The sequence below is a fragment of the Mobula birostris genome, chromosome 2 (genome assembly GCF_030028105.1).
Source record: "Mobula birostris isolate sMobBir1 chromosome 2, sMobBir1.hap1, whole genome shotgun sequence".
Taxonomy (NCBI): Eukaryota; Metazoa; Chordata; class Chondrichthyes; order Myliobatiformes; family Myliobatidae; genus Mobula; species Mobula birostris.
In genome coordinates this window covers 178,081,586-178,095,718 of record NC_092371.1, presented here as the reverse complement: position 1 = coordinate 178,095,718, position 14,133 = coordinate 178,081,586, and the positions used below count along the sequence as shown (strand labels likewise).

General features: G+C 41.6%; 1 protein-coding gene across 1 annotated transcript in view; it reads left to right on the top strand.

Moving 5' to 3' along the window:
• cln8 (CLN8 transmembrane ER and ERGIC protein) overlaps positions 1–13,112 on the top strand; it is a 36,520-nt gene extending 23,408 nt beyond the window's left edge. The window contains exons 2-3 of the mRNA XM_072278290.1: positions 451–1,098; positions 9,365–13,112. Of these exons, the coding sequence (XP_072134391.1) occupies positions 535–1,098; positions 9,365–9,679 (879 nt within the window). The 5' untranslated portion in view covers positions 451–534 and the 3' untranslated portion in view covers positions 9,680–13,112. The remainder of the gene's footprint in view (positions 1–450; positions 1,099–9,364) is intronic.
• Positions 13,113–14,133: the final 1,021 nt, after the last annotated feature.

Below are 14,133 nucleotides of genomic sequence, written 5' to 3'. Positions count from 1 at the left end.
ATTTATTTGTATCACATTTGCACAGTTTGTTTACAGTTAACAGTTCCTGATGTTTATAGTTTTCAGTTACTGTTCTATAGATTTGCCCACAGAAAAATAATCTCAGGATTGTATTTGGTGATATGTATGTACTCTGATAATAAGTTTTACTTTGAACACTGAGAAATAGGTAGTAACTGTTCAGTGGTTCAATAGTTCAATTTAATATCAGAGAATGTATACAGTATACAACCTGAAATTCTTACTCTTCACAGACAACCACAAAGCAAACAAAAACTGTAAGTAAGTGAGAACCACTACTTAGTGGAGAGGGGGAGGGGTTAAAATTAGTATTTGATTGGGAGAAGATTCAATTTACATTCTTTAGAAAATCAGCCTAAAGAAACCACAAGAACAGACCGCACAAATTGCCCTTTTCAGATGCTAATTCTGTTGCTTGTTTTCCTTCAGGTAACTCGTAATTGCTGGTTTGTCCATCTCACAAGGCTCTCTTGGCTTTACTTACTTGAGCAGTGAAGCAGAAGCTTACTGAACATGACTGATTCTGCTGCCAAAATGAAACCTCTTCATAACGGTGATTCGTCAGAAGACTTTTTTGACATGAACTATTTTTCATGGAATGTCCGGTGCACTCTGATAGTCGCTGGTTTTATGTTCTATTTTGTAGTTTTCCTTTTATCACACATGTTCGGCCTTGCACTGTCGCTGACTTACCGCTCCCTGGCAGCAAAGGAGAAGGTGTTCTGGAATCTTGCCGTCAGCCGTGGTTTTTTTGGGATCCAGGGCCTGGTGGCAGGTCTTTGGGCGCTCCTCAAGGATCCTGTCCTGTGGGCTGACAGAATGCTCGGTCAACAGAACTGGTGCTGGTTTAATATTCTGACAGCAGTTGGCTTCTTCCTGTTCGAAAATGCAGCTCTCCATGGCTCCAACGTTGTTTTCAAAACCTTTGATTTGCCTTTGGCTCTCCATCACTTCTTTGCCATTTCTGGCTTTGGTAGCGTTCTGATATGGGACAATGTTGGCCACTATCTGCCCATGCTGATATTGCTGCTGGAAATGAGTACCCCATTCACTTGCATCTCTTGGATAATGTTGAAGGTAAGAGGTTTCACTTTGTCTAACCTACACAGTTTCTTTGTCAGGAACCAAAGAAAATGAGGAAATAAAAATATGAAGGAATCTGAATTGGGTTTATCACTGATGGGCAAGAAGGTGCCCTCGCCCCACCTTCCAGCTCTGACTTCTCATCTTTCTCCCCAGTCCTGATGAAGGGTCTCGGCCCAAAACATCGACTGTTTCTTCATTTCCATAGATGCTGCCTGATCTGCTGAGTTCTGCCAGCATTTTGTGCATTTTGTCTTGGATTTCCAGCATCTGTAGATTTTCGTGTGTTTGTTATTATCACTGATGTAAAAGTACTGTGCAAAAGTCTTGGGTGCCTAAGACTTTTGCACAGTACTGTATTTGTCAACATGGAGCGGAGAGCAAGTTTGTAAATCTGGCATGGGAGTGGTAAGGGTGGAGTGCCGTGAGACGGGTGTGGGACAGGTGGCAGAGAAGGAGTGCCGGGTGGGGGGCGGGGTGTGGTGCGGTGCGGGTGCAGACCCACCCAGCTCTGAGACACCAGGCAAGGTCATTTGATTCCAAACAATTGGTTTATTGATCATTGGAGAATGTCTCATGCTTCCCACTCCCTTCTCTCTCCCTGCCCCCTTCCCACTCTCTGTCTACAATTAGAGACTCATTTCAGAATCAGGTTTATGTCATGAAATTTTATTTTGTTGCAGCAGTACAGGAGAATACATAAAATTACTATAGTACTGTGCAAAAGTCTTTGCCACTCTAGCTATATATATGTGCCTAAGACTTTTGCACAGTACTGTACGTTGTGAAATCTGTGCTTTTATGGCAACGGTGCAGTGTGAGACATAAGAATTTCTATAAGTTGAAAAAATAAATAGTAATTTTAACAGCGGTGCCAGTACAGTGGATGACACAAATTATGATGTTACAAAAATAAATAAATAGCAATTTTAACAGACTGAATTTCCAATTCAGATAGCGGTGTGTGTGTGTGTTGGTGTTATTTTTTTGGTACTGTTCATTCTTCAGAACTGTAAACTGATTCTGTACGTGCAGTCTTAATTCCAGTCTCATTAGTTCCACCCGGGCTTTTGTCACATTATATTCACGTGCCAGGGCTGCAGTACTGAGAATTCTGTTTTGAATCGCTCAGTGTTTCCTTTGTAAGGAGCAGAGTGTTTTATATCTGTTCCTGAATTTCCCCATATGAACTGCACATCTATCGGGTACATTTCTGTCCAAAATCTATCTCTTGGTGATTCAAATATCTCTTTTAAAAATTAAATTCTTACCTTGCCTGAATGACGTGAAATGTGATGAGGTAATAATAGTTATAGGTAACATAAATTTGTTTTTATTCTATTAAGAGCGATAGTACGAGGGTGCAAGTTCCCACGTGGTGTGTTGTGTTTGGAGGAAGTGCCTCGTCGCTTTTACCAATTGAGGGTTGAGCTGTAAATGAAACACTCACATCTTTTTGATATAATTGTGTTGTAGTTTCCCAAATTGTCTCCCTCCCACACCGTTGCAGAAAAGAATTGAATCCAATCTCGTGTTACTTCAAGCAAAGTCAAATTTACTGCTTTATGAACTGCATAAAATGATTTTCAGTTTAAATGTTCCCCCTTTAACAAAGTGATTTTTTGTGGTGCGTACTAATGAGACTTCTACGGGAGACTATTTTTCCATTCTGTTAAATAATTTCAGATGATGGTACTGGTGAAAACTTCTTCACCGATGTGAAAAGAATCTTATTAAAGAAAATGGTATCCCCTGTTCTCAGTTCTAGCATCTATGCTAAATCTGTTCCCAGCTTGATGCTTTCCATTCCAGAACATCTGTGATTTGCTCCTTCAAAGAACAGGGTTTCCCACCAATTACCACTGATGCTGCCCTCACCCACATCTCCATCTCCCAGAATACCACACTCACCCCATCTTCCCACCATTTGTGACAGGGATAGGGTTCCCCTTCTCCTTATCTAGATATCCAGCACCTCATTCTCTGTAATTTCCATTCTCTTCCACGGGTACCCTTCCAACTCTCCACCTTCCACGGGGATTGCTGCCTCTGTCACTTGTTCCTCATCATTGATCTTCCTCCTAGCACTTATCCCAATAAGCAAGACAAGTGCTGTATCTTCCCCTACATCTTCTCCCTCATCTCCATTCAATAGGTTTAAATAGGTACTTTTAATATCAGAGAAAGGTATACAATATACACCCTGAAGTTATTTTTCTTTACAAACATCCACTACTTTCTGTAGGGCTTTCCATTCAAAAACATTGGTGTTTCCATACCAGGCTGTGATGTAGCCAGTCAATATACTCTACCATACATCTTTAGAAGTTTGTCAAAGTTGTAAATGTCATTCTGAATCTTTGCAAACTCCTAAGGAAGTAGAGGTGCTGTCTTGCTTTCTTCCTGCCCAGGATGGATCCTCTGAAATGATAACACCAAGGAATTTAAAGTTGCTGACACTTTCCACCTTTGATTTCCTCTGAGAAATGGCTCGTGGACCTCTAGTAGCCTCCTCCTGAACTCAATAATCAGCTCCTTGGTCTTGCTGACATAGTGTAAGAGGTTGTTGTTGTGGCAACTCTCAGCCAGATTTTCAATCTCCCTCCTATTTACTGATTTGTCACCACCTTTGATTCGGCCTACGACAGTGTTGTCCCCAAACTTGGATATGGCATTCGAGAGGTGCTTAGCCACTCAGAAGCGTAAAGTGAGTAGAGCAGTGGTCTAAGTACAGCCTGTGATGAACCTATGTTGATGGAGGAGATATTGTTGCCAATCTGAACTGACTGGGGTCTGCATGTGAGAAAATCAAGGATCCAATTACCCAAGTCTTCCCATGTATAACACAGAGATGCATTCACAAGGTAGCTGCACTGGTCTCCATAGAAGGTTAAGGGGGTTCAGCCTGTCACTGAACACACTAACAAACCTCGACAAATGTACTGTTGAAAGTATCCTGATTAATTGCATCATCTGTTACAGTAATTCCAACACACAAGAGCACACAAAGCTGCAGAGTTTAGTGGACTCGGGTCAATACATCAAGGTCACGCACGTCCCTCCCCACCATTGGCAGTATCTACCAGAGGTGCTCCCTCAGGAAGGCAACGTTCACCTTCAAAGATCCCCGCCATCCGACCCGTGTCATCTTCTCACAGCTACTGTTGGTCAGTAAGAAAACCTGAAGTCCCACACCACCAGGTTCAAGAACAGCTACTCCTTTCAATCATTTCAGTTCTTGAACCAACCTGCACAACCCTAATTACTACCTCAGTATAGCCACATTATGATCAGTTTGTACTACAATGTGAGAGGTATACAAGACGATAAGAGGCATATATCAAGTGGACAGAGACTTTTTTCCTAGAGTGGAAATGGCAAATAGGGGGCATGATTTTAAAGTGATTGGAATAAAGTATTGGGGGATGTCAAAGGTATTTTTTTTTTTTTTTTTTTTTGAACACAGAGAATGGTGGGTGTGTGGAATACCCTGCCAGAGGTCATGGTTAGAGATTTAAGAGACTCTTAGCTAGGCACATGGATGTTTTTTTTAAATGGAGGGCTATGTGGAAGGAAAGGGTTAAATTGACCTTAGAGTTGGTTAAAATGTTGGCATAACATCATTGGCCAAAGGACCTGTTCTATTCTGTAGTGTTTTGAGTTCTTCAATGGACTTTTTCCACTCCAATTACAGTATGTTCTTTTTGTTTGTTTTCCATATAATTTGTTTCTCGTGAATCTTGAGTCTCTTCTGCTATGTACCTATGATACTGCTGCAAGTTTTTCATTGTACCTATGCACACATGTGCTTATATATTTGACAATAAACTTTGACTTTAACTTGCCTTGATAACAGAGGAAGAAGTAAAAATACCTCTTAAAAAGACCACAACCTTTTCATAGGGTTTGGAGGCTTGTGTTCCTCAATGACCCAGAGAGCTATGGTAGCTAGAGTCAGGGCTTTATGATTTGGGTCATGGTAAGGTCGCCCATGCCAAACAGGTCAAAGCACCAGACTAAGAGTGGTCCACTGGCCCTCCAGGTTTGCTGGTTCAGCTTAGAAACATAGAAAACACAATACAGGCGCTTCGGCCCACAGGGTTGTGCCGAACATGTCCCTACCTTGGAAATTGCTAGGTTTATCTAGGGCCCTCTATTTTACTAAGCTCCATGGCCCTATCTAAAAGTGTCTTCAAAGACCCGATCGTATCCGCCTCCACCACAGTTGCCGGCAGCCCATTCCACGCACTCACCACTCCCTGAGTAAAAAAACTTACCCCTGACATCTCCTCTGTACCTACTCCCCAGCACCTTAAACCTGTGTCCTCTTGTGGCAACCATTTCAGCCCTGGAAAAAAGTTGCTGACTATCCACACGATCAATGCCTCTCGTCATCTTATACACCTCTATCAGGTCACCTCTCATCCTCCATCGCTCCAAGGAGAAAAGGCCGAGTTCACTCAACCTAAGGCATGCTCCCCAATCCAGACAACATCCTTGCAAATCTCCTCTGCACCCTTTCTATGGCTTCCACATCCTTCCTGTAGTGAGGTGATGAGAACTGAGCACAGTACTCCAAGTGCGGTCAGACCAGGGTCCTACATAGCTGCAACATTACCTCTCAGCTCCTAAATTCAATTCCACGATTGATGAAGGCCAATACACCGTACACCCTCTTAACCACAGAGTCAACCTGCGCAGCTGCTTTGAGTGTCCTATGGACTCAGACCCCAAGATCTCTCTGATCCTCCACACTGCCAAGAGTCTTACCACTAATACTATATTCTGCCATCATATTTGATCAACCAAAATGAACCACTTCACACTTATCTGGGTTGAACTCCATCTGCCACTTATCAGCCCAGTTTTGCATCCTATCAATGTCCCGCTGAAACTTCTGACAGCCCTCCACGCTATCCACAACACCTCCAACCTTTGTGCCATCAGCAAACTGACTAACCCAACCCTCCACTTCCTCATCCAGGTCATTTATAAAAATCACGAAGAGTAAGGGTCCCAGAACAGATCCCTGATGCACTCCACTGGTGACCGACCTCCATGCAGAATATGACCTGTCTACAACCACTCTTAGCCTTCTGTGGGCAAGCCAGTTCTGGATCCACAAAGCAATATCCCCTTGGATCCCATGCCTCCTTACTTTCTTAACAAGCCTTGCATGGGGTAGCTTATCAAATGCTTTGCTGAAATTCATATACACTACAGCTACTGCTCTTCCTTCATCAGTGTGTTTAGTCACGTCCTCAGAAAATTCAATTCCCTTGACAAAGCCATGCTGACTACTCCTAATCATATTATACTTCTTCAAATGTTCATAAGTCCTGCCTCTCAGGATCTTCTCCAACAACCTACCAACCACTGAGATAAGACTCACTGGTCTATAATTTCCTCTGCTATCTCTATTCCCTTTCTTGAATAAGGCAAAAACATTCGCAATCCTTTGGAACCTCTCCCGTCCCCATTGATGCAAAGGTCATCACCAGAGGCCCCGCAATCTCCTTCCTCGCCTCCCACAGTAGCCTGGGGTACATCTCATCCGGTCTTGGCGACTTATCCAACTTTGATGCTTTCCAAAAGCTCCAGCACATCCTCTTTCTTAATATCTACATGCCCAAGCTTTTCAGTCTGCAGCAAGTCATCACTACAAACACCAAGATCCTTTTCCATAGTGAATACTGAAGTAAAGTATTCATTAAGTACCTCTGCTATTTCCTCCAGTTCTATACATACTTTCCCACTGTCACACTTAATAGGTCCTATTCTTTCATGTCTGATCCTCTTGCTCTTCACATACTTGTAGAATACCTTGGGGGGTTTTCCTTAATCCTGCCCGCCAAGGCCTTCTCATGGCCTGTTCTGACTCTCCTAATTTCCTTCTTAAGTTCCTTCCTATTAGCCTTATAGTCTTCTAGATCTCTAACATTACCTAGCTCTCTGAACCTTTGGTAAGCTTTCCTTTTCTTCTTGACTGGATTTATTATAGCCTTTGTACACCACGGTTCCTGTACCCTACCATAACGTCCCTGTCTCATTGGAACATACCTATGCAGAACTCCACACAAATATCCCCTGAATGTTTGCCACATTTCTTCCGTACTTTCCCTAAGAACATCTTTTTTTCAATTTAAGCCTCCAATTTCCTGCCTGATAGCCTCATAATTCTCCTTACTCCAATTAAACAGTTTTCTAACTTGTCTGTTCCTGTCTCTCGCCAATGCTATTGGAGATAGAATTATGATCACTATCTCCAAAATGCTATCCCACTGAGAGATCTGACACCTGACCAGGTTCATTTCCCAATACCAAATCAAGTGCAATCTCTCCTCTTGCAGGCTTATCTTCATATTGTGTCAAGAAACCTTCCTGAGCACACCTTACAAACTCCACCCCATCTAAACCCCTTGCTCCAGGGAGATGCCAATTGATATTTGGGAAATTAAAATCTCCCATCACGACAACTGTTATTATTACACTTTTCCAGGATCTGTTTCCCGATCTGCTCCTCGATATCCCTGTTATTATTGGGCAGCCTATTAAAAAAAACACCCAGTAAAGTTATTGATCCCTTCTTGTTCCTAACCTCCACTCACAGAGACTCCGTAGACAATCCCTACATGGCGTCCACCTTTTCTGCAGCTGTGACACTATCTCTGATCAACAGTGCCATGCCCCCACCTCTTTTGCCTCCCTCCCCGTCCTTTCTGAAACATCTAAAGCCCAGCACTTGAAGTAACCATTTCTGTCCCTGAGCCATCCAAGTCTCTGTAATGGCCACCATATCATATCTCCAAGTACTGATCCACGCTCTAAGCTCATCGGCTTTGTTCACAACACTCCTTATGTTAAAATAGACACATCTCAAACCTTCGGTCTGAGCACATCCCTTCTCTATCACTTGCCTATCCTCCCTCTTACACTGTCTACAAGCTTTCTCTATTTGTGAGCCAACCTCCTCCTCTTCCCCAATCTCTTCAGTTCAGTTCCCACCCTCCAACAATTCTAGTTTAAACTTTCCCCAGTAGCCTTAGCAAACCTCCCTGCCAGGATATTGATCCCTCGGGGATTCAAATGCAACCTGTTTTTTTTTGTACAGGTCACACCTGCCCAGTCCACACCCATGCTTAACAGTTGGAAAGGTGTTCTTTTCATGAAGTTCTGCATCCTATTTTTTTCAAGCATATTTTTGCTCATTGCGGCCAAAAAGTTTTATTTTAACTTTTTCAGTGCACAGGACTTGTTTCCAAAAAGCATCAGGCTTGTTTAGATGTTCCTTTGCAAACTTCTGATGCTGAATTTTGTGATGAGGACATAGGAAAGGTTTTCTTCTGATAACTTCCATGAAGGTCATATTTGTGCAGGTGTCGCTGCACAGTAGAACAGTGCACCATCACTCCAGAGTCTGCTAAGTCTTACTGAAGGTGTTTACAATCAAATGGGGTTTTTGATTTGCCTTTCTAGCAATCCTACGAGCAGTTCTCTCGGAAAGTTTTCTTGGTCTTCCAGACCTCAAATTGACCTCCACAGTTCCTGTTAACTGCTATTTCTTAATTACATTACGAACTGAAGAAACGGCTACGTGAAAACGCTTTGCTATCTTCTTATAGCCTTCTCCTGCTTTGTGGGCATCATTTATTTTAATTTTCAGAGTGCGAGGCAGCTGCTTAGAGGAGCCCATGGCTGCTGATTGTTGGGACAAGATGTGAGGAGTCAGGGTATTTATAAAGCTTTGAAATTTGCATCACCTGGCCTTTCCTAACGATGACTGTGAACAAGCCATAGCCCTAACAAGCTAATTAAGGTCTGAGACCTTGATAAAAGTTATCTGAGAGCTGAAATCTCTTGGGGTGCCCAAACTTTTGCGTGGTGCTCCTTTCCTTTTTTTCTCACTCTAAAATTGTACAAAACAAAAATAATACACTAATCTTGCTTGAAACATTCTTTTCAACATTTTATCTTTAACTTTATGACTTTTGGAGATCATTTCATCTTCTACTCACAGCTATTCACAGTTACAGAAATTCTGACCAGGGGTGCCCAAAATTTTGCATGCCACTGTAACCTCAGATACACAAGTGAAAATGTTCTATTTCACCAACTGTTCCGAGCAGAGTTTAGATTAATGTGATATGTATGTGTGATTATAACAATGTTGAAGGGTTATAGCACAGCTTATAGAAGGCTGGGTATGTTCTAACTTTTCCACAATGAGCTCTCATTATTCCTGTTCATCTTCCTTCCGTAGGCGGGTTTTTCGCACATGCGGCTTTGGAAACTGAACCAGTGGCTGATGATCCACATGTTCCACTGTCGTATGATCCTCACCTACCACATGTGGTGGGTCTGCTGGCAGGACCTGGACAAAATCAAGCTCTACGTTCCAGTTCCACAGCTGGTGGTGTTCTTTGCCGGGCTTTTTCTCCTCACATTCATCATCAATCCATACTGGACACACAAGAAGACATTGCAGCTCTTTAACCCAGTGGACTGGAACTTTGCAAAAGAAAGAAGCAGAGTGGCAAATGGTGAAAGGAACATGACTCTTAAGAAAGCAACATGATGTGGAGCATACAGCTGCCATCTGGGTGATGAAGGAAATTGGCAAATGGGCAACATTTGACACTTAAATTGTACATCAATTTGGGTTCAGGCCTGTCCCCCAGACTTGGAACTTGTTTATGTTTTAATTGTCACTACCATCAAAGTATTCCTACAGTCCAAGTTATGCAGTGATACTGACCGTGAGGCAGAAAAGGTTTTGAGAAATTGAAACTGTTGGTTTACATGTATATGGTTTGAACACTGATTTGACAATTCCTTCTTAAACCTTCCATGAGATTTTTTTGGCAATTGATTCTCAGAAGGTCCTTTCTTTAAAGTAATTCATCAGACAGTAATAAGTAGTAACTAACTGATTGTATTAATGTTTTTGGATAATATATTCCTTTGACGATGTCATTGAGCTTGTGTTATCTACTTCCTGCTCATTGTGATAAATACTTAACTTATCTGCACTCACACTAGTAAAACTTTGCTGCAGTAGATTCTTCTTTGACATTTAAGACATCATGGTAACTTTTTCAGTATTTTATCTCTTCATATAGTTGTTCACTGTTAAACACTGTTTTACATTCTTAATATTGATTGATTGCTGAAGATCCAGTATGTGCCCTGTAATAATTAACTGTGTGAAATGTAAGGTTTCTATAAGCTGCCTATGCTATATTGAACCTGAAGTTTGTGTATTACTGGAGGGAAAGTCCTACAAGAACTCCCTTAGTCCTGGCAGAGGAAATGCCAATTAGACACTTATTTAAAAGGCTATTTGTATTACAGTTTATTTGTATTTTGTGGATGTTACCTGTACAATTTCTAGAACTGGCTAATTTCCAAAGAAAGTCTTGCGCTTGTTTTGCCATATTACTGCTGGTTTAGTTTTATAATTTGCCTCATAACCTTTGTACTCTTTGAAGATAAGCAATAGAGCAATTTTTTGTTGGATTTGCAAGTTTTATACTTCCTCATTGTCATGATTCTTGTCAACAAAGGAGGGAAAATCGCAACACTTCCAATTCAGGCAAAATACCCTGTGGGAATGTGGTGTATGCATATGTGTGAAGGTGAGCAGCCCACCTGTCCTCTTTAAAGAGCACAGGAAGATGGAAGCACACAAAATACAGGAGGAACCCAGCAGGTCAGGCAGCATCTATAGGAAAAAAAAGTAAACAGTTAGTGTTTCAGGCCGAGACCCTTCATCAGTATTGCTTTGATTTCCAGTATCTGCAGATTTTCTCTTGTTTGTAGTTTGAAAAGTTTGTCTGCAGTTCCAAAGGACAACATTTTTGTTTGAAGTTGTGATGATTGTTTGAAACATCTGCTTTGATTCAAATAGTTAGCTAAAGGTGAAGAACTGACCACGGAAATGTGAGAGTAATTTTCACTATACCTTTTGTTTTGGGAGGTTTTAGCCTCTGACTTGGGCTGAGTTAATTTTAAGCTGATTTTTAAATTTGTCAGATTTTAACTTTTTACTGGGTGATCAATCTCTGAAACAAGGCATGGTAAGGTATGTGTGGTCAGACTATCCATACCAGGTTTCCCTCTGGTCCCCAAGTTGATCTATTTAATTTTGGAGTTGGCCTTCAGTAGTCATTGAGACCCAAGGATGAAATCTTGTGTCAGGCTAATCAAATTAATTGTTTTACAAACACTGCAGTAAACAGATTAATTGGTAGTCACCAAAAATAAACCTGTGCATGACAAGTGTTTAAGGATGATCTAGTCACAGTTTCTGAAATGGGGGAAAGGGTTTTACTAGTCGGTTAATGAAGGAAAAGACGGAGAGCTAAGAGCAAGTCCTGAAGAAATTTGGCCAGGCTTTGAAATTTGGTTCTATTCCAGGAAAGTAGTCCAAAAATGTTTTTCCTTTTGTTTTCTAAGTGCAAGATGATTTTATTATTTTGACAAGGGATTGTAGTTGTCGCCCAATGAGAATGGTGGTAACAGCAGCTGTATATGATCGCTTATTTAAATGAACCAGCCCAACCATTGCTCAAGTCCTTGAGTTCTCATTCGCTTCTTTGTATAAGTTTGGAGATGTGATAAAAAAATAAATGCCTCAATAAAGAACAGCAAGTAAGTATTCATGGGTTCATGGCCTATTCAGATGGCAAAACCATTCCTAAACACATTCTGTGTGTCTTCAAGCTTCTGTACCTCCCTGATGGTAGTAATGAGAAGAGGGCATGTGCTGGGTGGAGAGGTTCCTTCATGATAGATTTTGCCACCTTGAGGCACTGCCTCTTGAAAATGACCTCACAGGTGGGTTGTGCCTGTGACAGAGCTAGCTAGCTTCTGCAGTGTCTTTCATCATGTGCATTGGAATCAACATATCAGGCTGTGATGCAACCAGTCAGAATAGAACAGTACAACACAGTACCAGCTCTTTGGTCCATGATATTGTGAATGAGGTCATGATGCAAAGGTCTCTGTCTATGTCTGATATCTCAAACCTTTACTGACTGTCATGGTAGCTGTTCATTTCACCAGTAATAATAGCGACATGGATACAAAAATGTTCTGGTTTGTGGATTTGGTTTGAAAACTTGCTGAAATATAGAATGGCAAGAGAGGAATTGTCAGGGAGATTATTCCTGAGTGATCATCAAATTAAGTTTATCAGGGAACACCAATAAATCAGTTTAAACCCATTTGTGGTTCAAGAACAGTTATTACCCCACAACCATGGGGATCCTGAAACGAGGATAACTTCATTCCCCTCAACGTTGAACTAATTCTGCAACCTGCAGGACTCTACAATGCATGTTCTCAATTTTGTGTATTTTCATTTTCACAATTTATGTTTGTTTGCACATTGGGCTCATTTATGTATAGTTTTTCACTAATTCTGTTGTATTTATTTTTCTTGTGCTTCTTTGCCAGCCGGAAAATGAATCTCAAGGTGGTACGTAACATATGAACTTTGAAAATATAGTTACTTTAACTAATCGCTGCTGGTGGGTGACGCCAGAGTTTTCCATAAGACATAGGAGCAGAATTGGGCCATTTAGCCCATAGAGTGCTCTGCTATTCAATCCTGACTGATTTATTTGCCCCATAAACCCCATTCTCCTGCTAACCTTTGATACTGTTACTAATCAGGAACTTATCAACTTCCACAGTGAAGTTCCAAACGGTTCCACACAGCCTTGTCTGTGTTTGGTATCCTCATTTGTTGATGGTGATTGATGCAATGCCAGCTGTTCATTTTAAAACTTAAATTCCATTTCTATTTTTTGAGGAATGTGGACTCAGTTGCAGTAATGCATGTTACTGATACTGTTCAGTCAGGAAAGGGGGACATTTTGTAATTGCACTGTCCACCAGATGGCTCCATTGGGTCAGGGACAAACTCCTCCAGAATCAGGTGGTTTACAATTAGGTTAGCCGACGTGAAATTCGGGGCTCTGGCAGCAGTATTGTGCAGAGGCATATAATTATTGTACATTACAAAATATATAAAAAATAAAACAACTAAAAGTGAATTGTGCGTAACTGTAAATCTGAGCACCAGGGTTCAGTGTTGTCAGACAGAGGCCAGCTGCATAGAACACTTCCAGAGCCAGAATCTTATCACAACCTTTTAAAAATCTTCCTGACCTTATTAATTTCTCTTGTTCATTATTTTAATTTGTAAATGTAGAAATGTTAGAACAAACATACCAACACTGAAGTAAAACTAAGTGGTGAGTGCATGCAACGCAGGAGTGGAGGAAGATACATTAGGGATAAGAGATATGAGACTCTTATGCATATGAATGATAGAAAAATCAAGGGTGATCTGGGCAGGAAGGGTTGGAATGATCTTGGGGCATGTTAAAAGGTTGATGCAACATTGTGGGCTAAAGGGCCTGTGCTGTGCTGTAGTGTTCTAGGTTCTAAGACCATAACACATAGGAGCAGAATGAGGCTATTTGACCCATCGAATCTGCTCTAGCATTCAATCTTGGCTGATCCTTTCTCCCCCACCCCCTCCCCATAACAGGTCCACTCCCCAGCCTTCTCCCCATAACCCTTTATGCTGTGTCCAATCGAGAACCTATCAATCTCTGCCTTAAATACACCCAATGACTTGGCCTCCACGGCTGCCTGTGGTGACAAATTCACCACCCTCTCCACATCTCTGTTTTAAATAGATGCCCTTCTGTCGTGAGGCTGTGCCCTCTTGACCTAGACTCTCCCTCCATGGGAAACATCCTTTCCACGTTCCTGGAATCATCCTTGTGAAGCTCCTCCAAACCCTTGCCAATGCCAGCACATCATTTAGATGAGCAGCCCAAATCTATTCACAATCCTCCAGGTGAGGCCTCACCAGTGCCTTAAGAAAGTATCAGCATCAAATTCCTGCTCTTGAAATAAATGCAAACATTGCATTTGCCTTTCTCACCACCAACTCAAACTGCAAGTTAACTTTTAGGGTGTTTGGCACAAGGGCTCCTTAGTCGCCTTGCATCA